This window comes from Anomalospiza imberbis, chromosome 5 (genome assembly GCF_031753505.1).
Source record: "Anomalospiza imberbis isolate Cuckoo-Finch-1a 21T00152 chromosome 5, ASM3175350v1, whole genome shotgun sequence".
In the NCBI taxonomy this organism is placed as follows: Eukaryota; Metazoa; Chordata; class Aves; order Passeriformes; family Viduidae; genus Anomalospiza; species Anomalospiza imberbis.
The window spans coordinates 14,064,938-14,089,675 of NC_089685.1; the positions used below are offsets into that span (position 1 = coordinate 14,064,938).

The 24,738-nt window shown below is 38.4% G+C and overlaps 1 protein-coding gene across 2 annotated transcripts; it reads left to right on the plus strand.

The window, feature by feature from the left end:
- Positions 1-24,256, plus strand: SLC26A4 (solute carrier family 26 member 4). 2 transcript variants are annotated; one of them, XM_068189698.1, is made up of 20 exons: positions 1-395; positions 734-873; positions 3,006-3,116; positions 4,757-4,947; positions 5,393-5,557; positions 8,097-8,249; positions 8,361-8,443; positions 9,395-9,542; positions 11,911-12,024; positions 12,783-12,860; positions 13,053-13,148; positions 14,600-14,706; positions 16,031-16,100; positions 16,409-16,501; positions 16,604-16,699; positions 17,560-17,790; positions 19,240-19,294; positions 19,615-19,760; positions 20,903-20,986; positions 21,488-24,256. In XM_068189698.1, the coding sequence occupies exons 1-20, from the start codon at positions 241-243 to the stop codon at positions 21,509-21,511; spliced, it is 2,340 nt and encodes a 779-aa protein (XP_068045799.1). In that variant the 5' UTR covers positions 1-240; the 3' UTR covers positions 21,512-24,256. The 2 variants fall into 2 exon arrangements, with proteins under 2 accessions (XP_068045799.1, XP_068045800.1); XM_068189699.1 differs by lacking the exon at positions 3,006-3,116 and having other exon boundaries at positions 3-395.
- Positions 24,257-24,738: the final 482 nt, after the last annotated feature.

Here is a 24,738-nt window from a genome sequence, read left to right on the forward strand (position 1 = left end):
GTCGCCCGGGCCGGCCCGGAGCCGGGTCTCTCTGTTTCCCCGTAAATAAAGCGTCGGGCCGTGGGCGGCCGTATAAATGCGGCTGCGGCGGGGCCGGCTCGCCCTGCCCCAGGCCGGGGAGCGGGCGCAGGCAGAGCCGTCGGAGCCGCGGTTCAGGACGCGGACAGCGCTGCGAGGCCGCGGGCGCGGCGGGGCCGGCAGGGGGGGCCGCGCTCGCCGCCCGCCGGCTCAGGCGGGGCCATGGCCGCGGGCGGGCGGGCGAGCGAGCCGCTGGCCGAGCTCAGCCACTACGTGGTGGCGCGGCCCATCTACAGCGAGCCCGGCTTCCAGGAGGAGAACGAGCGGCGGCCGCCGCTGCCGCCCACTCTCCGCGAGCGGGCGCAGGCGGCCTGCAGGTGGGTCCGAGCGGCGGGAGGGAGCCGGGGGGCGCCGGAGGGCGCGCCGTCCCGGCGCCCGCAAACTCCACCCGCCGAGGGATGAAGTGCCCCACACGCCGGACTGCGAGCAGACACGTCCCTGCTCCCTGCGTATCGCCGCTGCCCGCGGCGTGCTTCTTCAGGCAGCGCGCTCTTGACACCAGTACGTGCCCCGTCCCTGTCTGGGAGACAGGGCTGTGACAGTCACTGTCCCTTAAATGTAAATGTGCATCAGCTCAGCTCTCTGTCACTTCGGGGTTCTTGGGACGTTCCGATTGCAGCTCCGTGGGGTGTGTTCATCACTTGTTTTCTCGCAGATGTTCAAAGAAAAGGGCCTTTCAGATTGCCAAGTCCTTTCTGCCCATCCTGGAGTGGCTGCCCAACTACCGGGTGAAAGAGTGGCTGATCAGCGACATCATCTCGGGGCTGAGCACCGGCCTCGTTGCCACCCTGCAAGGTAAAGCCAGGCACGCCCGCGATCCGCTCCCCAGGACGTCCCTATAAGGGAGCTGGCTGAACACCGGGACGTTATGCAGATGGAATTACAAATCTGAGGCTTGTTATTTAATACTAGATATTAGGTATTATTTTGCAATAAATAATTTATGGCTTTAATTGATTCCTTTTTCTTTCCTTGGCTAGAAGATTTAAATTTCCTGTGATGTGCTATAAAGATGAATTTAACTTTTCTTCCAGGCGTTTTACTGAAAAAGTTTTTATTTTGATATTTAAAATTTTAATTACATAGTGATAAATCAGATAGGTTGTTTGGTCTTATTTCTCTTTGTTGGTTGTCTAAGCCTATAGTTCTTCTGCAACTGCCTACAAAAATCTAGTTACGCCCCTAAAATAATGCAACCTTGATATCTACTCCTCTTTAAAATTAATATCATATGGTTGTTCAGGTCTCTGCAGAAGACAACCCTCAAGGAGGTGGTGAAGTATTCACATTTTTTAAAAAATTACACTTAATGGATATTTAGAGTACATGGCTTGCAGTATTAAGTTTTCCTTACTTCCTTATTCCATTTATTAGCAAAGCTTTCAGTAGATGAACAAATATGAAAGTGTCAGAAATAAGCAGAAATTAGTTCAAATAAGCTACTGAAGGAAGATTCAGAGAGCAGAACCATCCTGCCTGAGGAAGCATCCGTCTGAGACAAGACTGACTATAACCCTGATACATCCAGTAATTTAACCTCTGTAGACTTCTTACACTATTTTCACAGTTTTTTCGGGACTGCAGCAGGCAAAACTAGCTGTGTCAACCCCACATTTTCCCTCAATGGTAATTAAGTGTTTGCGGAAGGGGACAAAGATTTACATTGGGAACAAAGAAAGCAGTTTACGCATTCCCGATTAGACACAAGTATTCCCTCCTGTCTGTTCCCTTGGAGCACGCTAGGAAGGCAGAGACTGGCACAAAAAAAAAGCATTACAAATTTCTGCCCCAGGCAGGAGGTGACCTGAGAAATAAAGAAAGTGATTCTTTCCCAAAGAAGAGTGTCAGAGCTGGAAGATCTTTGCTGAAGGTAGTGGCACAGTTACATGATCCCTGTACCTTTTAAAAATGAACTGGGCTAGACAGACCTTTCATATTACTTATAACAGCTATTGTGCTCATACTGTAACCTCCTTAATTTTTTTCAGTGGCCTGATTTTATCTTAATTAGAATCCATTTGTAAAACCAATTTTTTAAATATACTGTCTGGTCTCCCACCTGTGCATAAAAAAAAATAGAAAAAAAGGAAAAAAACCCAAATTAATGTAACTCTACACCTAACTGTAATTCTTAAAAAATCTGAAATTTTAGAACATTCATTACAAGAAAAATTGGCCAAAATATTTGCAAAAGAAGAGGCTTCTAGAATCTTGAGGTCCCTGAAATCCCTAATTCCCAGCAACTATGTGTGTTGCTTGCAGTCCTCCAATCAGTCACAGTAGTATGACCAGCACTTCAGTTGTTTGAACTCTGAGAGGTTTTGGAGAATCTTTGAAGGAGAACTCTGGCTAACTAGGATATGATTTTGAAGGCAAATTTTTTTATTGCTTGCTGGATTTGACAGCTTGCACAGGTATGCAAAGGAAGAAGAACCGAGATTCTCAAATTTATGTGACTTACTATTGGTAGATTAGATTTTCAACTGCTACTGGGAAAAGAAGTGGCCTTATTTTCACAAGAGCTGAAGATACTGAAGCATGTTTGTCGTGCAATAACTCAGAGTCCTGTGCTTGAAATTTCTGTCTGAAAATAGAATCTTCACATATCCTCCTTTTCTCTCAAGAAGCACACACTCTTGCAACAATGTTATCCACTTAGATTTCCTGTCTCAGCCTGTGTATTGAGCTATCTGTGCAAACATAGGAACATCTTCCAGTACTTACTCATTCAGCTACCAGCATGGGATATACAGTCATTTACAGTCATTGATACTCACTCACATGTGTGCCTGCAACTGATTTACAGACAAAGCATTCTAAATTGCATCTGGACCACAGCAGTAAATCGTTCTGAAAGTCTATTCTAGAAGGGATAGTAGATTACTGAGAGATTTTAAATGTGATATTTTGATGATCTATCATTTCAGGTTTGGCATATGCTTTGCTGGTTGCAGTCCCTGTTGGATATGGTCTCTATTCTGCTTTTTTCCCCATCCTGACATACTTTTTCCTGGGAACATCAAGGCACATCTCAGTTGGTAACTGCATGTGTTCAAGTTACAGTGAATTATCTATTACAGTGTTAATCCTTACTGGAGACATTCATATTTCATACAGTATAACTACTTTCTGAAACAAATTGGCTGTGGTGAATATTAATATTGGTGGATCTCGGGAAATTAAGGCTTATTTCTTCTTTATACAGGCAATTCTGCATAATAGCTAACTTCAGGTATGCCAGTGCTTTTTGCTTGAATTTGTTCTGAAGTATAAATCTTGTCTATGGCTACACTCTATGCAAGAAATGACAAGATCAAGGCCTCAGTAGGCAGTATGAATGACAAACATTTTGTCTATCAGCTAAAGCTCAAGATGGCTAAAACAGAGCTCCTTAAGTCTTCTCTACAAGCCTTATTTGCTCCATCCTTTTTTCATTACTGTGGACAGTATCTTCTTGCCTGTTGTGGAGACCCAGAACTTGTGTATCCACTCCAGCCTCACTCTAGGTCCTCACATCAATGCTATTGGTAAACCTTGTTGATTCTTTCTGAATACTTTCTTTAAAATATGAGGTTTGTTTCCTATCAGTTCTCACATTTAAAATTCTTGTTACAGCTTGGTCACTGAAGTTCCTTTTTCTTCATTCTAACAAAATCTAGTCTTTCCTTGTTCATATCTACCGAGAACACATTGTTTTCCCCTCCCAGAGCTTTGGCATAATACTACATTTTTTCATCAACTTTCTTCTCTGCTGCATCAAAGGCTCTGTATGTTTTCTCAACTTTGTTAGCCTCTTCCTACCCTACCAAGCAGCTCACATTTGCTATCCAGATCTGACTTGTTATGTCAACTTATGGTGGCATTCTTACTTTCTAGATTATCAAACACTCCTTTTCATGCTTTTCCCAATGCTCTTATTCATGAAGTGTCCTTTAAGGTATGTGTAAAATTAACTGAACCTTCTTTAAGACATTTTGTGACATTTTTCTTTTCTGCATAATTTTAGTAAATAACTGCAACAAATATGATTATTTTTAGATTGTGTTTTACTGACATAATGATCACTTTCTCTGTATCTTTCCCAAAGTATAGTTTCAGTCATCTTTAGCCAATGTAATAGCACAATACTGTCAAAATATATGCTCCTACCCATTGGATCATGTTCCTGCCACAACTGTGGTGTTAGGAACCCCGATCATGTGGCACGCTGGATCAGCTGCAAACTAACCATGACAAAGAAACCCAAAAAATTAACCAACCAAATAAACACAAGCAAACAAAGAAACCCTAAAACTTAAAGAAATAAATGTTGCTTTCACCTGGATTGGTGATCTGTGTTGTCTCGTTGTGATGCTGATACAACGGAGATGGTTGGAGCATGTTGAACATGTTGCCCCTTTTGACCTTGTTACAGCCTTAAATTGGCTCAAGCAAAGCATGAAACTGCACTTGTATCTGTATGTACAACATAAGTTATTTAAAGAAGGTGCAGTATTTAAAGAAGGCGCAGTATTTTTGTCTCATGTATGCAGTGCCTGTGGCTCTTGGTCCCTAATACTACCAATGTACTCCAATTACAATATTACATGGTTTTTCTGACTAGAGTTTCTTGTCTAGTCTGATAAATGTTTTTTTTCAATGTGTGTTAGACTTTAGTGTGTTCTGTTTTTCATTACAGGTCCATTCCCAGTAGTCAGTTTGATGGTGGGATCTGTTGTATTGAGCATGGCCCCTGATGAGAATTTTCTCATAGAAGGCAGTAATGCTACAGGAACTAATGTCACAGGGGCACTGATAGACACTGAATCCAGAGATGCACAGAGAGTGCTGATTGCAAGTACTCTCACATTCCTGGTTGGAATTTTACAGGTAAAATAGTTGACTTGAAGACACAAGGTTGACACTGCTTTAATGTTAATGGCAGAAAAATACCTACTAGAGAAATCAGACATTTTCCTGTAGTAAAACACAAAAATGAAGGAAAGTTATTACAAACTTAGGAGCTTCATATCCTGTGTAGAGTCTCTGCCAGCATGACTGGGAGCACAGAGAGCAGAATAGCCCTGCGATTGCAGAACAGAAGACATGAAACTGAGTACTAATAGTGCATAGCCTGGAGCTTCCTTTCACACATTTCTTCAGGTCTCCTTTCTTTCCTTGGATGGACAATACTAAGCTACACTAGGCTGAAATGGGGGAAATATGGTCCTAAGACTTGTATCAACAAAGAGAGAAAACAAAGCATAAGAAATGTCCAAATAAAAGTGTACCGTTTTGTTATTTAACAAGCTGATAGTCTTCATGATTTTTCCAGGTTATATTTGGAGTTCTCCAGATTGGTTTCATTGTGAGGTACCTTGCAGATCCATTAGTTGGGGGATTCACAACTGCAGCTGCTTTTCAAGTGCTTGTGTCACAACTGAAAATAGTTCTGAATGTTTCAACTAAAAATTATAATGGTGTCCTTTCCATAATATATGTAAGTATGCCCTTCCAATCTGCTTTGGTATTACAACAGGTATTTTTATATAATTGTTTATCTTCTGCTTCCATTTCACACAGGGATGGTCCATATATATGGTGGTAAGTATAGGGCATTCCTTTAGTTCTCACTTTCATGAAGATCTGCAGCTGTTCATTTATAGCTGTTGGGCTCTAAATAGCTGCCTTTGGGGTTCCCCAGTCAGAGAAACTAACTGCCATCTTCAAGTCTTTTTCAGACAGAGCACTTTTTCACGCGCAGTTTAAATGCCAAGCAAAACAGTTTTTCACTTCTAGAGACTACAGTTTGTCCCATCCCTTGCTTTCTCACTTATTGTGAAGGACATTTGATCATTTATTAACCCTGTCAGGTCATCTCCCAGACTTGGCCAGTCCCAAGTCTCTTAAACCAGCAGGTCATTCTGGTAAAGGGTATCATTCTCCATCTCACACTGTAGCCATGCATGTGAATTCCTAAAGGATACAGATTCCCACCCATTGGCCATGTACCTGTTGGTTAGCAAATGTGAGGCTGACTGTTACAACTCCATTTGTTGATTTTATAGAAAATGCTCAAATGAGAAATGTTTTGGCTGCGTTAGAGAAATGCTGAATTCCTAGAGGTCTTGTACTACATAATAGTATCCTTTCCCAGGAAAATTACTCAGTTGTGTCACTGACTTCAGCAGGAAACTATCCAGGTTCACAGTATTTTAGATGTTCCATAGCAGTTCATATTAGAATAGCAAATTTCTAAAAGAGGCTGTTCTAGGGAAAAAAAAGTATTTGGAGATTTTGCATGCCAGTTCTGGCAACCAGACTAAGAAAAATACAGCAGACATCTAGATTAACAATAATAGGATGAATATAACTATAAACAGCAAGGAAAAAATTAAAAAATAGATCTGGAGGACTATTTGTGTGGGTAAAAAACTATTATCTTATGGGCCTCTTCAGAACTAATGAAAACTCTTCCCCTCACAATAAGGGAAGTTAGATGAGACAAGTCTTGCAGCAGACCTGGCAGAATAATGGACTTGTTAATCCAGCTTTTTTTAAAATTTTTTTTTTTTTAATTGAATGAATGGTATTTCGTATAATACACTTTTTGAAAGGACTACATGTTTCTTCCAGCCCCAGCAAGGCTGAGTGGGATGCTGACATTTTAGGTTAAAGTTCAAAGCTTCTGTGTTCTTGCAGGTGAGCCAGGTCAATGTCTTTGCAGGTGCATGTAGAGCAAAGAAATTGTTATTTCTGGTCTGCTCAACCATGATTTGCGGTGTCTGCTTCAGCAAGTTTTGGACTCACTTCAGTAGTGTTGTTTATCAAACTGCAACACCAAGCATCCAACCAACATTAGCAGAATCCACAACCAAAGTTAGGAAGTTAACTGTTTCCCTGTGAAGTGAAGCAGTGCAAGAGGTGCTCAGCCAGTCTTATGGGATCCGTGGTAAACACTAGAATGGGCAAGAAATGGCTTCAGTCAACCAAGGGAGGGCGTCTGATTCAGTGTTTCGGGAAGGCTTCTTTAGCTTAGAAAACATAGCTGATTAAGCACTTAGATGTTGTATTTCCAAACCAACGTCTGTTCAGAAGGGTGGGAGTGGTGGTGCTGCTGCAAACCTCCTCTTATGTTTAAACCAAAAGCTCATTACTGGGGGAGCTAACCAGGATGCAAGAAGTCTGTTTCTAGCCCCTTTTCTACCAGATCGTTCTGCTACAGCTACTTCACTATGCATGGGATAATTACATTTTCTTGGAGACAGGAGGCAAGTGAGAACTACCCTGATGCTCAGGAGGAGAACAGAGGAGTATTTGTGACTTTTTTGTAATCATCTCTTCATGTTTTCTCTGTACAATAACTTGTAGTAAACAATATAACCAAGCAAGGGCAGAGGAAGGGTAGAGAAGGGAGCTGCCTATTGCAACCCAGTTGTGAGTGCTCCAGTCTGGAGCTGAACTCTGCTGGGAGGGTTAATTTACTGTGGAGTGAGGTTTTCTGCTGCTTTTCTGAAGTGCAGGATTCTCCACAGCCTGATAGGACCTGTATGTTCACACTCATTCTCTGTCAGCAGTGGAAATAAGAACCATGTAAGGTACACACCACATGAACTGGGCGTGAAGTGAACCAGAGCTTTCCCCATGGGTCTGCTAGCTCTCTTTAGAAAAATGAGGATCTCCCTTGCTATTTGTCAAAGTGAAGATGCTCCAGATCTTCCCTTCCTTGCTCTGATAAAGCTAGAGGTAAAACACAGGTAGAGAGTTAGCTCTTTTTACTTAGTATTAATTCACTAAAAATTGGGAAGCAGAAGCCCCGTATGTGGACAATTCTTGCAGTTGTGCTTTTTCCATTAAATTCACTATTAAATCCATTTACTGATAGCATCTTGACAATACATTTTCCTCAGGCTTCTCTAGGCTTGAATGAAGTTACTTGGCCTTCTCCAAAACCCTATGCATCTGGATCATCTCATGAGTATTTGCACATCCTTCAAGTGGACATGAACATGTTTTATGTTGTCATTTTTATTTTTCAGACTCTTGTTGAAACATTTGAAAAAATTGGGACCACCAACATAGCAGATCTTATTGCTGGACTCCTCACCATTTTTGTCTGCATGGTAGTTAAAGAAATAAATGATCGGTTCAAACACAAGATACCTATACCTATACCAATAGAAGTTATTGTGGTAAGCAAAGGGGCATAACAAAAGCTGGAAACAGATTAAATGGATGGGTCTAGCTACAGGAAGACAGGAACTCTTTTTAAGTCTTAAAACTGTTGTTTTATTCTATTACAGACAATAGTAGCCACTGGCATTTCATATGCTGCCGACTTGGAAAAAAAATACAATGCAGGCATTGTTAAGAGCATTCCAAGAGGGTGAGTGTCTTTGTTTTGTGGGAAAAAGGTATTATTTTAATTGGCCAAAAATAACCGTAGTAAGAGAAAATGCATAAAAGAAACATTGAGAGCTGTAACCTGAGTTTAGAACACAGATCTGGAGATTTTCTGAGTTTTACTTCTGGCTCTATCAATTATGCCACCTAAATGTGTTGCCTAGCTTTCCTTCTTCTGTAAAATGGGCTTAGGAATGTCTGTCTAATTCATGAAGTCCATCTGAAAATTAATTGCTTCCAGCTCATGAAGTGACTATAGGACTATGGAAAATGGTTTTAAAAAATAAGGATTTTAAATAAAGAAACTCTGCATAGGTTTAATTTCTGTAATCCTGAGTTATCCCACTGTGGTTCATAATAATGCTGCTACTGCTATCCCAATCAACTTTGTCACTTCCATACTCATAGGAGCAAGGATGTTGAGGATTACACTGGTAGAGACTTCCACTTGAAAGATTCAGAGCACTTCACAGTAGTAACCTTCACATTCCATTTAGTATTCAGGGCTTAATTAATTAAAATTTGTGGAAACACAGTAAGGGATAAAATGCTTCTGAGATCTTACTGAAGAAGTATTTTAACATAGTATGAAGTGTCATTAACATATTTATGTAATTCATAATACTATTCAATACATTCTTTATTCGATACTTCAAAAAATGTAGTTTTTCACTTTGCTATCATAAGGCCAAATCTCAGTCATGCTGAGAACAATGGGAACTTTGTTGCTGACTAATAGCATCAGGATTTGGGCTGGGGTGAACTAGATAAGCGTGTTCTGTATGTCAATGGGCTGTTTCCACCTTTTTATTAACTTGAAACATTACACTTCATATTATAAGCAACCTGTATGCCTCTGCCTCAAACTTGACAGTTCTGGTAAGAATAGAATTCAATCAAAGTTGGTAACACAAATATATTTTCTAAATGCTAGATTTTTGCCTCCTGAGCCTCCAAATGTCAGCCTGTTTTCCCAGATGATTGCAGCCTCCTTTTCCATTGCTATTGTTGCTTATGCTATTGCCGTGTCTGTGGGGAAGGTGTATGCAACCAAGTATGACTACACTATTGATGGAAACCAGGTATGTATAACCAATATACAATATAAACATAGTGAATGTAAACATAGTGAATGTAAAACATGCTGACTTACATAGCCAAATGAAAGAAACACCATTCACACACATTTTTCAGACAAGCACTGAAGTCTGACAAGAGAAATTCTTTCAACTCTTAAAAAATTATTTAAAATGGCCATATAGAGATGAGCCAGATCCAGCTTCAGGATGGGCTTTTCATGCAATTTCATTCCTTCTGTATTGGTTTAGTGACTGCAGGGGCATATTTTGAGGTGGGCATTTTAGCTCTGAAAGGGCTGAGCACTGTATAGGGGAATTTTCTGGTGATGTCAAGTTGACATGGCCTAGCAACCTACTTTCTGTTTCCACTTGTAAGAAATATTTTGTGGTGGGTTGCTGAGGCAGATGAAGGCAATGTCAAGCTAAGAAGTTGCTCTGGACAGCTTTATTTAGCTTTAGTCTTCATGCAGGATTTGAATTAGCTGAACTTTACTTTTAATAAATTATTGTACTTTTCAGCATGACACCAGTTACATCAATATAACTATACTTGTAACCTAATAGATCAGTCCTGCAGCTTCACAATAGTTAGTGCCTACAAGTATATGAATGTGCTGGAGTAGCTGTGTGCACTAAATGGCTGAACTGCTTTAAGCATTGGTTTCTAGGGGCACAGAGCTAGAATGTGACATGAGCTGTGCATCACAAGCTCTTACAGGATTCCTGCATTTGTTCAATGTCTTCACCAGGGGTTATGTTGCTTGCCCAGGGTATAGAATTAAAATCTCAGAAAGCTTCCTCATCCTGCATCTACTCTAATTTTTAATTTTATCCTTTGACCATATTAGAAAATGCCCTCAGTACAACAAATAGGTAAGATGAGTACTTTGTTTAATGAGTCCTTTATTTTAGTACTAATGGATTACATAAAGTTTGACTTTAGAAACACTGTTTTGCAGTATGTAAGAAAATTATGCTTCTGTTTGTCAGTTTACAGTCCTGGTAACACTTGGTCTTAAAGTTGACTAAAAATGCACCAACTTTCAGTTTAATAAATCTCAAAGAATAATACATAATCCTGGAAGTGCTGTTTATGCTGTTCTGTTGTTGAATATGTTGTTCTGCCAGCAGTGGTGTACTTCAAAGATACTGATTAAATATTGTAGTAGAAGAATTAGTTTATAAAACCAGAGTGCCTTCCTTTCAGTAGTATGTTATGAATTTTACATGTAGCAAAGGTTAAATGCAGCCCAGGATGATGGGCAAATAGTTTAGTTGACCTGGACGAGTTAAAATAACATCATAAAATCAGGTAGTAAAATAATTTTGAAGGACAGGTTGATACTATTATCTACCAGTGTCTATATTGTCTTCATAGATCCAGATCATTAACACCTAAGAACACTAGGAATCATACCTCTAATATTTTCTCACTGGTCACAGTGGTTACAGGGGAATAGGCATGAATCATTTAGGTCTGTTCCTGCTCTTGTGGTTGGAGCTAAATTAAAATTTACAGGAAATTTAATTTTGTACAAAACAAGGGAGACACCCAAAATCAAATCTTAAATTATATTTTAAAATTTTTGCAGTGAGTGAAAAGCTCTTGTGCCTGTGTGAGCTTGGTGAAAACAACGTTTCTGTCAATTATATGGGGTTGGTTGCAGACAGCTCCCAAAGTCTTTATTTTCCAGCAGAGGAATGGCCCAGATCCCAGGACATAAAGCTCCCAGGGTTCTTTTCACTTGAGCAGAAAAACCAGCATCAGTAGGTGCTGGCATCTGTGACCCTGGGGCAAATCTATGAGAATGCTGCCTGAGACTCAGCATGAGTTCATTGGGATGCTTAGAGTGAAAAACTTCTGACTAAGCAAACTAGAAATTTTTAGTGAAATTGTGTTTTATTGCGAAGTTCCTTAATAGTTCTACTAATAATACAATGTTTTGCATTAGTTAATGGCTTGTCTAAACTCAGACTATTGCACTGATCAAAATAATTTGTTTAGCTTATGATACTTGGGAGTTAAATTTATTCTAGTACCCCTTTCTTGATGCAATTATTCCAGTGTAATTCTTAGAAATGTTAGGTTTGGTAGCACTGGTGAAAGTAAGCTTTAAACACCTTTGTACTCAGACAAGTATATCCACTTCAGGGGGAGTATACCAACTTCTTTGTGTTGGTTTCCAAACAGAGGTAGCTTCACTGGCACAAAAGGCATTTGTGTATACATTTAACTGCTATTACTAATTCATACTCTTCTTAATATTATTGTGCTACCTACTTTATCAACAACTGCAGAAGCAACTGTCTTTCTCCATTGAAAACTGTCTTCAGGCATCTTTATTTACAGTGTTATCAAATTATCTTACAGGAATTTATTGCCTTTGGGTTCAGCAACATTTTTTCAGGTGCCTTTTCTTGTTTTGTTGCAACTACCGCTCTTTCACGGACTGCTGTCCAAGAAAGTACTGGTGGAAAGACTCAGGTAATGACCTCTTCTTACTATTACTGTGCAGAGGTAAATTTAATTTTGTGTAGTGCTTAGATTTCACCATGAGATGAAAATAGTCCTAAAATGATTGTGTTGCTGGCCCATGGAAAGCCATGTTAGCAGCTCAGCTCTAGTAGTGAATAATTTCTGTAGCTCTGCCAGAAGAGGGCAATCGAGTTTTACATAGCATGAGTTACCTTAGGGGTCGGAAATCTTTTAACTCTAGTTCCCCACAATTCCATTCCCAATTAGAGGACTGAGTTTATCACAGTAGGATGTGGGAGGAAATCTCTCCCAGCTGGCTATGATATCTTTAAGCTCCCACGTGCTGGCCTGAGCAGCTCTGCCATTTGCCATTCACCATCAGCCATGGAACATCTTCGTCATGTTGAGTAAACTACTTTGTTCTACCAAACTATAGCTGTGCAGTTCTTAACAGTGAAAAACTACAGATTAGCCAGCAGCTCCTTTTCCAGCTTACACATAGACTGCTCCATTCATCTTTGTAACATAACCCCTCAAGAGCTACTACCTTGTGTTTGTTTAGACTTCCTGCTTAATTGAATTCCCTCTGTGTTAGCTGAAGTGCATAATGGTTGCCCACATATGCCTTAACACAATGACACTTTGGCAGGTCTCCCTGTTCCTAAAGAAATATAATGTGCAACTGTTTGTAATTTTTTCTTAGTTATTCTAGAAACAGATGATAGAATCATAGTAAGTTAATTTCCTATAAACACTGTTCTTTGCAGGTTGCTGGTATAATCTCAGCTGGGATCGTTTTGATTTCTATTGTTGCCCTGGGGAAATTGCTAGAGCCCTTACAAAAGGTACTGTACTCTTCTGCAGCACAGCCACATCAGATCTGAATGCTCAACTATGATGGGCAACATTAACATCCCTCTTTAAACTGTGGTATCTTATTCCAGACAGGGCTGTGGTTTATAGTGTGTCATGTTGAGCACTATCTTAATATGTATCTTTGCTTCTGAATACCACTTTTTCCTTATTTTTCTTCACAGTCTGTGTTGGCAGCTGTTGTCATAGCTAACTTGAAAGGGATGTTCATGCAAGTGTTTGATGTTCCCCGTCTATGGAGACAGAATAAAGTGGATGCTGTAAGTAACCAATTTTTTTTCCCTCCTGAATGTTTTTGTCCACTTTTGCGTTTTTTTACCTTTTAATGCCATCAAGTTTGTCTTAACTACCACATAAGCAGGATTTTGAAGTCTTAAGGTCAGAAAACATTTATGTGTATCCTCAAAATGCAAATGCCATGAGGTCAGTAAAAAATTCCCCATTTTTAGGTCAATATTCTGCTAATCTTCTTTATTCCCTAAACACTGCACTAAGGGTGCCAGTCAGGGTATTTGTGTGCAGTGGTAACTCCTCCATAGCCATTTCCATAGTGTACAGCAATCTTGTGTTGACATGGCTTGAAAAGCAGACGGCATGCTGCCACCTTTACCATTCTGATTTTATCTTTTGCACTGTTAAATGAGTGCAAATGTGCACATTTAATTAATGTATGTATATTTTTGTTGCTACCACGTGAACATCCCATTTGCCTGAATAATCTCAGATAGTCCTCAGAAAAAATGTTTTTTTGTTGTGGTAAGACTAATCCAAGCTAGGATATGGATTCATTTGGTATGCTAAGGGATGTATGAAGAGACTTTTCTTACGAACCACTATAACCATATCTCAGGGTATTTGCTCACATCTCCCACTGCATATTCTGTGGAACAGACCTTCACTGTAGCTCTTAGGGCAGGAAAAGATTGCATGCAAGACATTTTTCCCATTACTGTGCTTAGATTTTACAGTTAATGTAATTGGGCAGTACCTGTCTTAGGCAGATCTCAGATATTTTAGTCAATCATTTACTGATTTATAGACAAAAGATCCCACTGACTTCAGTGCGAAGTGCAAGCACTCAGCTTTTAAAAAAAATGGGTCTACTGCATGGGCAGTGATGTAGGAAAGAACTGAGGAGTGCACTTCAACTGTTCTGCCTGAATATTCAGTGGAGATCTTAGAGAAGTGCCATCAACCTGTTAATATGAAATACCTCTCTTTGCAACAGTTCTTTCTGATTCTTAAATGTCATAGAGAAATCCCCTTCCTTCCCTATATGTCTGCATGGGGGGCATCTTACAGAATTTTACACCTTGGTAAAACAAAATTCTTTCCAGTTTTAAGAAAGATTAGCAAAGATTGCCCTCATCAGAAATAAGTAAATGCAATGTTTAACTATCTCATTTAATTTCACCAAAGGAATCAGATCCTTAAAAAAATATTGTTATGTTGAAAATCCCCTTCTTTCCTAAAAAGCTAACTATGCCTAACTATGCCTAATAAGATAATGATGGATGAAAGCATCTTGGAGGAAGAAGACTTTTGTCTTGGACAAAAGTCAAGACAGGGGATTGGAAGTCAGGGGATTGCTAGTGTGCTACAATCAGTTCCAAAGCTAAAATATGATTCTCATATTATCTGGTCTAGTGTTTCTTTAGTGTGACCAGAAGTTATATGTTAAAATACTTTACGTTTGTTATTTCTTCTCCAGATGATCTGGGTTTTTACATGTATAGCATCCATCATTCTCGGACTTGATTTGGGATTACTTGCTGGCCTTTTGTTTGGATTGCTGACAGTTGTGCTGAGAGTTCAGTTGTAAGTAATACAGTATCAGAAATAATTATTAGTTTTATATTATGAAAAAGGAAGATAATATGCTGAAATGCAAGATGATTTTTGGCAGAATATCTGCTTGGGTTTACAAAAATTTTGAAATGAAAAAAAATCTGTTTCTTTTAGAATAAGACACTCTGTGTGCTATCATTTAATTACACTGATATAATAGAAGCTGCGCTATTTGATCAGTATTTTATATCATGTTGGCCACTCTGGTTGTACTTACCATGTTTTATATGCACCCACATAGCTGAGTTCTGAAAAGGGACAGGAGCATTCTAGATCAAATATAAACAGATGCACGGCTTTTGTAGTGAATTGATCATTATAGTAACTCTCAGCAGGTAATATTACTACAGTATGTTGCACATGCCAATAACCCTTTCATTTATTGCTTATACAAGTCTGATTGTATGGTTGTAAAAGAAGAGCAAGAGAAAGCATGAGAGTAAGAAAAAATAAATTGTGCTTCTGGCTGATTTGGTGCTGCTTAAAGAATATATGGGAGTGGAATGGTGAGAAAAGGTGAATTTGAAGAACCTTATTCAGTCATCTTGTTATTTTTCCATTGACCTTTTATCTGAAAATACAACATAACTTCTTCAGCTTGGAGTTCAGAGTATAGTAACTAGCATTACCAAGGTATAGTTGCACTGTCAGCAAATGCATAAAAATAAAGCCTTGTAAAAATTGTTACACAACAGTGGATTATAAAAAAAATGATATTTGAAGAGCCTCAAAAAAACATTCCCAAATTCAACTCAGATAATGTTACCAAAATATAAAGGGGAGATGAGGCCTTACAAACTTCAAAACTATTTGCTTTGGCTGTTAAATATATACATGGAGACTGCAAAACATTTTGGTTTTGTTATTGACTAAAATAAAAATTTAAAAGGTTGGACAAAAAGATTTACATAATCTGAAAATAATGTAAATGAATTTCCGCTAATTTGAAATGAAAAAAAGCCATCAAATTTTTTTCGGTATAAAAAAATTGGTTTTCTAAATTTCAACCAAAGTAATCTGGTTTTAAAATATTCTTCTGGTTTGGGGAACCAATTGAAGAAGTTGTTCACTCAGCTCTTAAATCAAAATGGTGTATTAAGTAGGCTGAGACCAAAGTACCTTGTTTTTATAAAGGCCTGTTCACTACAGTGACGCAAAATAGCTTTTGTAAGTCTGTTAGTTTGGCATTAGAAAGCAAACTACAGGAGTCAAAGACACTTTGTATGCAGCAATCCCTTCAATTCTGTGAGTGCCCATGTATGACATTTACCTTCACTGTCTTTATTTCTGTTAGTCCTTCATGGGGAGGCTTTGGAAACATTCCTGGCACAGACATCTACAAGAAGGTCAAGGACTACAAAAATGTAAGTCATGGCTGAATTGTTTTCCTCGAGTCTGCACGTCAGTGTAAGAAAAGGTTGTGCTTTGCATATTGTACATAACTTGAATTTGGAAGTGGGGTCTTCAAAGATAACAAATTTCAGCACACTCTTCATCCATATGGTTGGTCCATCTTGCATGCTGGGGCTGTAAGCTTCTAAAAACAGAATTCCCTCAATCATCAACAAATCTATGAATCTTTTTTAATTAGATATGTAATTGAAATAGTTAAATTGCTTCTTATTGTCAAAATATGGCTGCTGCTGTTTAACCTTATATTCTTTGGCAACAGGTTATAGAACCAGAAGGTGTGAAGATTCTCAAGTTTTCAAGTCCAATTTTTTATGCTAACATTGATGGACTGAAAAGCAGCCTCAAATCCACTGTAAGTGTTAAGTTATGGGTTTGGAAGCTTCTTTACTATCCTTGAGATTTCCTCAGAATTATACCTGAGTTAAGTGAAATAATTTTGGTCTGTTTTCTGTAGGTGGGATTTGATGCAGTCAAGGTATATAATAAGAGACTCAAAGCACTGAGGAAAATACAAAAGCTAATCAAGAAGGGAAAATTAAAAGCTACTAAGGTAGGCCTTTTTAAACTTATTTACATCTATTTTTTTCTCAAAGGATTACTGTTGGAGCTTTTTAGTTAAGATTTAATTATGAATTATTCTGTACTCATCTTTAAAATAGAGATGAAAAGTATGACTTACTACATGGTAATACAGTTTATAAGTAGCATACAGAATTTATAATACAACTTACAGTTTTAATCACCTAGACCCTAACTTAACTTAGAGTTTCTAACTACCTGGACCCCCTGCAGATCAGATGAGATCTTAATACATGGTTTAATGTAACAATATAACAATCATAATCTAGACTTAAAAATGACATGAAAGAAGTCGAGTCACTAATACTCAGAGAAAACAAGAGACAGTGCAGGCATCCCTGGCCCGTGGCAGTGTCTCACTGTCAGCAGCAGTTTTGGTCCAAATTTCCCCACACAGGACTTGCCATAGACAGTGCTCTGTGCACTGTTATATCTTCCTTTTCTCTGATGGGGTCACCAATTACACCTGGTTGCCCACGTGCCTGGGACCTTCAAAGCCAGCAAGGAAGAGATATATCAGCCTGGTGCCCAGGAACCTTGAAACTGGTAGGGAGAGGAAGAAGAAATCGGTTTGGTTTGTCTAATTGGTTCACAGGACCTTCAGGGCCTGAGAATGAGGGAAAAGGGAACAAATACATGACCTGCTCAGCCTAGAGAATGGCTTCTTACCTTATAAAATGGCATCAGTTATGCTAACCACAGTACCAAGATTGGGAGCAGAGGATACTTGTCAATTCCTTCAACAGAAGGTACCACTGGGTGGTATTTTCTGTAACTCCCAAACTTTCCCCATGATTAAATTCTATATTCCATATATTATCTGTGCATTAGAATGGCATCATCAGTGAGCCTGGTATTAATAATGAAGCTTTTGAGACTGATGAAGAACCTGAAGACAACCAGGATCTTCAAGTTCCCACCAAAGAAGTAGAGATCCAGGTGGACTGGAATTCAGAACTCCCAGTCAAAGTAAACATCCCCAAGGTGCCCATCCACAGTCTCATTCTTGATTTTGGAGCAGTAACCTTCTTGGATATTGTAGCTGTGAGATCAATAAAAACGGTAAGGGCATTTATTTCTGATGTTCTATGAAAATGAAACTGGTCAGTAGTATGTAAATCAAGAGCTGTTAGCTGAAGTTAATTTCTGAGTTTTAAAAAGTATGTTGTTGAAAAATACCAGCAAGAAGTAGAATATTGGTGGTGTGTGTATTTTAAGTGGGAAAAAATGCATTAAAATAACAATATGAAGGTTGCATAGTCAGGTACGCAAAATAATTAACTGCAAAACGTGGTCCCCTTATATGCATATGTTATGAAATATTCTAGTTATATATTTTCTTTCCACATGCTTCCTGCTTTAATCTGGGCACAGGATGATGCTTACTCAACACAGAGGTAGTAAAACTTTCATTTTACCATCCCAGTTCAGTTTTTAGCCACAAGGTTTATTTATTCATTCCTTCATTTATTTATTCATTCCTTCATTTATTCATTCATTTTAATTATGAAGGAAGAATGATTCATTTATTTATAGTATTTTCTATGTCTAGTATCAAGTGCTTCATCAACGTTCATTAACTAATCTTCAAACTTGCAGTACATAATAAGGAAATCATATTTCTTCCTAGGAAGAAGGAAATAAGGTGTAAAGATTAAGGCCAAGTATTTCCATTATTTTTTGGTGCCCAGTTATAAGTGTGTAGGACCAGATTGTTCAGTCTTCATTTTTTTCAGATATTTTGTATGTTCAGATTAATGCTTTCACTAACTTAATTTGCAGTTGGGACTACTTAGCCTATCTATAAAACCAGATCTTTACCATGACTCAAGTTCATCAATTAACAGAAATAGAATTAATAATCACCTCTGAAAACTAATCTAAGAGACTTGCCTGCCACCAGGGAGCTAGGGGTTGATTCTAGTCTCCTGCCTTTTAACTAAGTGAAACACAAGAGCAGTGTGTGCCTTTCATCAGCCTCCTGCCTAGTTACATGGGAATATGGGGTTCGTTGACATGACTCTCTCCATATGTAGCTTTTTCATCCAAGGACAGGTCCATCTGGTGCACTGCATGAGGGGAAAAATCTGTGTAAAAAAAATCTGCATGTGCCAGTGAATGTGTGTATCATATCACACATACATGAGGGAAATAAAGCTCGCTCAGGCCCACGTGGTCTCACTTGGAGAGATGATTATTCGAATTTTGAGAACAGAATGACAACCTTAATTTGCAGCAATGCTTGTGCATGTAAAATGAGTACTTCCACTAATATAGTTGAAGATAGGCCACTTCAGCAACCAGGTGCTTAACTAGTGGATCTTTAAGTATAGCAAAGTATAGCAGTACCTTAATTATGATGAATAAACAAAATGTACTATGTGGAATGAAGACAATCAGAAAAAAATGAAGTGTATTACCTATACAGTACACAGATGTACAGACATATATTTATTTTCTCCTTACAGACTTTATTTATTGATGTCCTTGTTGCAAACTTTTTTCTTTTAGATAATTAAAGAGTTTGAGAGAATTGATGTGAGAGTGTACTTTGCTTCATATCAAGGTAAATATCCAAGTATCCCTACTTTCATTCATGCAAAAAATAAAACGAAGGTGAGAAGGGATCTCTAGATGTGTCTGCAGTAGCATCCACACTAATAAATATGTGAACTGTAACACTGATAAGCATTGTTGGCTCCACTGGGACACAAAAAATGGTGGGGTGCAAAGGAAATATGGAAAGTAAAAGTCAAGACTAAACCATAATTGATGGATTCATTTGGTTGTCCGATTAATTTCTGACAGTTTCAACCATGTATTTTAACATTTATTTCTTAAATTACTTCATATTCTATAAACCTGTTCTGACTTTCTTTTATTCAGACAACCTTATATCTCAGCTGGAACGGGGTGCCTTCTTTGATGACACTGTCAGAAAAGACATCTTTTTCTTGACTGTCCATGATGCTGTGCTCTACATAAGGAATCAAATGACATACAGTGACAACCAGGATCCCATATTTGAAAAGGTAAGGATATCCAGCAGTACATTTCCCTTCCTTCCACCATCTAGCACTCATTATTGAAGTTTCTGTAGCACATTTGAAAACTAGACCTAGAACTGTAGTACAAAAAATGTGGGAGTATAGTAAATTGGGTAGCTTCTGTAGTACATGAGTATTTTTGTAGATCAAAGGAAGGGTCTGTCAGCTCCAGGAGCTTGTAAGGAAAAGAACATGAGAAACAGCACATATGGAAAACACTTCATCCTAAGACACATTTTCTAATTTTTGACTACTGGCATCTTAAGAACCTCATCAGCTGGAGGTTGCATTTGGAACATCATATTTAATTGTTACAGATGGAGTTTTCTTCAAAGTGTCTGTAATACTTCTTTTGGAACCTGTAACACTATACTGTGGAGATGGGTTCTCTAATTTTAGATTATATGACAAATATTTCCTGCTTGGTTTAGGCCTGCTGGACTTCTGGATTGTTAGCTGCAATGAATAATCATTCCCTACTCCCACTCCCAACGCTCCATAGACTTCTGATCAAAGCTATAATCTCACTCTGCTTGGCATGGATGTGTACGGAAGCTGTTCCACACTAGTGTTAACTCCTGCTGCCCTTCTCTGTGCATTTCGTCATTGTATTCTGTGTTTTTTTTCAGATAACCAGAACACTCGTTAGCATTTAAAGATTTGCTATGCTCTGTAGCATTTAAAAGGCCCTCATTAGGAAAATGGTCCTATAATGTCCTCCTTTCTTTTCACCACAATTCTTTTCCTAGCAATCACTGTTATAGTATTATGAATAAATAGCAATTAAAATTAATATTACTGATAATTAACTAGGATAGGACTCTTTTATAACTTCTTCATACTATTTTTTATGGTAGACATCAACATTTTCATACAGCAGTTTAAAGATAGATTTTATTATTTTTACAAAGCCATAACTAGTCATGTGAGCAGAGACAGGCCCAAAGGCTCTGCAATTTATAAGTTCTTCTCAGCTAAAGTAAATCATAATCTTTGTCAAGGAACAGTAAACAACAGACTCTTCTGAGTTGTGGATGTTATTTTAAGGTACTTTAGAGTAAAAAAAAAAAAATTAATTATATGGACCACATGTAACTCATCATGTTTCTTAATTTCTTTCTACCAAGATTTCACTCATGCAGGAGTCTAAGGAACCCATAGAGTTCACAGAAGCCAGCCAGCCTGATGATGAACTTGATGTTCAGGAAGAGGTATGCACTTTAGAACTCAATGTGTCTATCCCTCTGCCTTGTAGCCTTCAGTCATGCTGTGAGAGTATGGCCCTCAACAGGTACCTTGTCCATAAATACATACCCTCTCTGGATACTGAATGTCAGTGCTAAGTGGAGGAAGTCACATTTTTCTTGAGATGGTAGTAGATTATATCTGCTTAAGTATCTCCTCATCTCTCTTGCTTTAGGATTACTTTTGCCTTACACAGGCTTATAAATAGATCTAATCACAAGCTGGGTGCCTAAAAGAAGACTTTGTAAGTCTTGAGGCACCAGAGTCCAAAATGATGATCAACCTTTCATTCCTCCTTTTAACACAGCAGACAGCTTCTTGCACAATCTGCACAGTTTACAGAAGTTACTTTCTTTGTACTTTCACTGAGTTTTTAGTTTACACAAATATGTAATTTTCCCAGATGGTGTATACTGAGAACTAACCACGGCCTGTTTCTCTCCACCTTTCAAAACCCATTTCTCTAGGCTATGCGCCGCCTTGCTTCCTGAAGGACTGCTGGTACCATCCTGCCTGTGAGCGCACAGCAATACCCACACTCCAGTACTATCCATACCAGCATTTTCTGCTATGAAACCAATCTTTGCACTTGAAAGAAACCCTGATTGTTTGTCTGAATGATACAGATCTCTATAACTCTCCAAATTTTAGCTAGCATTATCCCAGAAATATTCTGGACCTTGATTCTGCAAGCACTTTCTGCTATGATATATATTAATAAAAAAGAAAATCAGAAGACTATTGTGAAAGATGTACTCAGTTTTGGGACTAGTCAGGCAGAAGTTGCCCAACACTTACCAGTGTGTACAGGATGAAAAGCTGCTCTGCGGTCTGCCCAGGAGAGTGCAAGAGACCAAAATCTTTGGATGGCAAGCCTTTTGTTCAATATTTCTACAAAGTCTTGTGAAAGGGCTGGAGTTCTTGCTGGCCAAGGCTTTGAATTCTGGAACATTAATGTGAGAATATGTGCTGACAAGCCTTGAAAAATGTATCATGATCATTTTTTCAAGCAATTCCTTAAATTGCTGCAGGTAGTTAGATCACTGAAAGAGGTGACAGGTGAAACTGTCACATGAACAGGAAACAGCACGGAACTATAGTAATACTTCAAATAGGAAAAGTTTCTAAAGACCCTTGGATATGGGTTCATTAGTTCTGTATTAATCCCATTTTAGCAAGTCTTGCACTACTATTAATGATTGTCCCTTAAATGAAGGACAGACAGAAGATTATTTTGGTTAGGTTACATAATCTTCATCAAGAGGCAGATCATGACATAAATTAAGGAAAACCTTAGTCCCTGGGTACTTAATGAAATCTCTGAAACAGGCTGATACTGAGTGTAAGCAAGAAAGTCAGAATGTGACCTAGTATTGACTTTTTTTTTTTAATGGAATATAGATGTATTTTTTGTTTAATGAATAGTTATATTTTTTATAGAGATTTTTTCTTTTCATAGTCTATATCAAACTGCTGCTGTTCTTTTACATATGAAAATTCATAATGCACAAGTGCAATAATTTACAAAATATTTGAGTAGCAAAACTTTAATCCTTAACTAATGTTCTTAGTTTTCATGAAGAAGAAATGTATTTTGATGGAAAAACGGACTGCTACCTTATATTTTTTTAGCATTACATTATTTTTTAAATGGGAAAAAACCCTGCATTGTGAGGAAACAGATAAAAACTGAAGTGTAAGAAATGTCCAGGTATAAAATGCCTTTAAGTTTAACAATGTGGAAAATTACCTTCAGTATATTTAATTCTCCTTACTTGATTACATCAGATAAATTTTCTCACATTATAATGTACAGAGATTTCTGCTGCAGGTAGCAGTGGAAAAGCTAAACACTAAATAAATTATCCGAGTGAACTCTGTTAACATCAGTGAAAAAATCCTATAATCTTCGGCCAGCTGAACAGTATCTTACACAATAGGTAACAGCACCAAACTAAAATCTGTATTCTCTCGTTAAGGCACAGACTTCAGCCTTCCCAACAGTGAAGTTTCTCAGTACAGACACTTGAACTTAGGTGATGTTGGTGCTCCAGTCCAAGCCAGCAAACAGCAGGATTGTGTTCACAATGGACATGGGCCTTTTGTCCGTGGGGCGGGATCCCCACCATCTGAGAATGGAGCAAGTGTTCAAGAGGCAAATCAGACCACTCTGCACCTGTTCAGATGGAACCATTAATTTCTATTGGCACGAATTCTTCAGCCCAGCCTGTGATTTGACAATTCAGGCTTTTAACTCTACCTGTCCTCCTTCTGCCCCCTTGCCAGCCTCTCACAGGAGGTTGGCACTTCAGCCCACCTTACTGGCCTGAAGTCCCCATCAGGCCATGGCCCCAACTCACTCCTATTAACCTGACTACTGGAACATTTGCCAGTGCACAAGGCCAGTGACATGTTTTTAGAAGCTGTACTGCTTCTTTGAAACAGATGTACATTTAAAGTAAAAAGTAAAATAATCTACCTGGTAAGTGAGCTTTCAGCTAATTCTTACGCAGGACACAGTCTACAGAAAAGATGGTAAAAAAATGGTAGCAGTGATTTTTTTTTTCAAGGCAACATCTGCACTGTGAAGTTTGAGATTCTTACTCAACAGAGATGTCATTACATTATTTTTTGAACTTTCTCTACTTCTTGTCTGTACAGGTATTTAAAAAGCAATGAAATACTCAACAGTCTTTCAGTTCTTTTCCAAATATGACATCTGATCTGGGATTAATTGTGATAAAATATGATAAAATGCACTTATTCTTGACCTGTGTATTTCTTCCAGGCATGGTTGTTCTTAATTTAACAGGAACAAAATATTAAACTTTTTCTGAAAAACAGCATTTCTCTCAAAGCCTACAGTGGCACAGAAGAGTAAGAGGTAGTATGCAGAATGCATTCAGATGCCTTTCTCATTGGTTATGTGCTTAAATTTCTATGTATCCATCAAAATTAAGGGTACCAAAATAATGGATTTTGCAATGAAGCTATAATTCTCTACACTCTTGTACTAATTAAAGTATCTTGAAGTAGTGTAACTAGACGTGCTTATCTTTTTCCAGCTGGATGAAGAAGTGGTATTTTTGTATGCATTTTGAGTATTACTGTTCTGTCTTTGCATGTCAGATATCAAATTTGGAGATGTATTTTAAGTTTTTTTATACTTTTAAAAAGCTGCATTTGAAAAGTAATTGTACCCATAAACTAGAAAATAAAGTTGTGCATACTGAAAACGTGCTCCTTGTGTCTGTATGTCTGGGAGTTTCTTGTTTATTTTTGGGTTTTTTAAGTCTTCTCTTTGTGAATTCCTATTATGGGGAGATAAAGCATATTATGAAGGGATCGGTGTCCCGCTTCCCTTGGGTCTCTGTTTTGAGGATCTACAAAGACAAAAGGGAAAACCTGTTCCCTCTGCCTTGTGCGGGTAAGACAAGAAATGTTAGACTTTAATGGTAGCTTTTAAATGTTAAGGCTATAAATATAATTATAATGTCTGGAGGGGCACAAGATCCCAGTCCGGGAGGCTTTTAGTGAGACAATCGCCAATCTGAAGTGTATGGAGTAGAGTTACCCGTACTTTAGCGCTGTGGAAGGACTGCTAGTGAGTTCTACTGCTGTGAAGCTTCTGAGCGCTCTGGAGATTCAGTGTTCCATCACTCCTGCAGCGTGTCAGCAATCTGCCATTTCCATGCTACAACTTAAGGCTGACCATCAG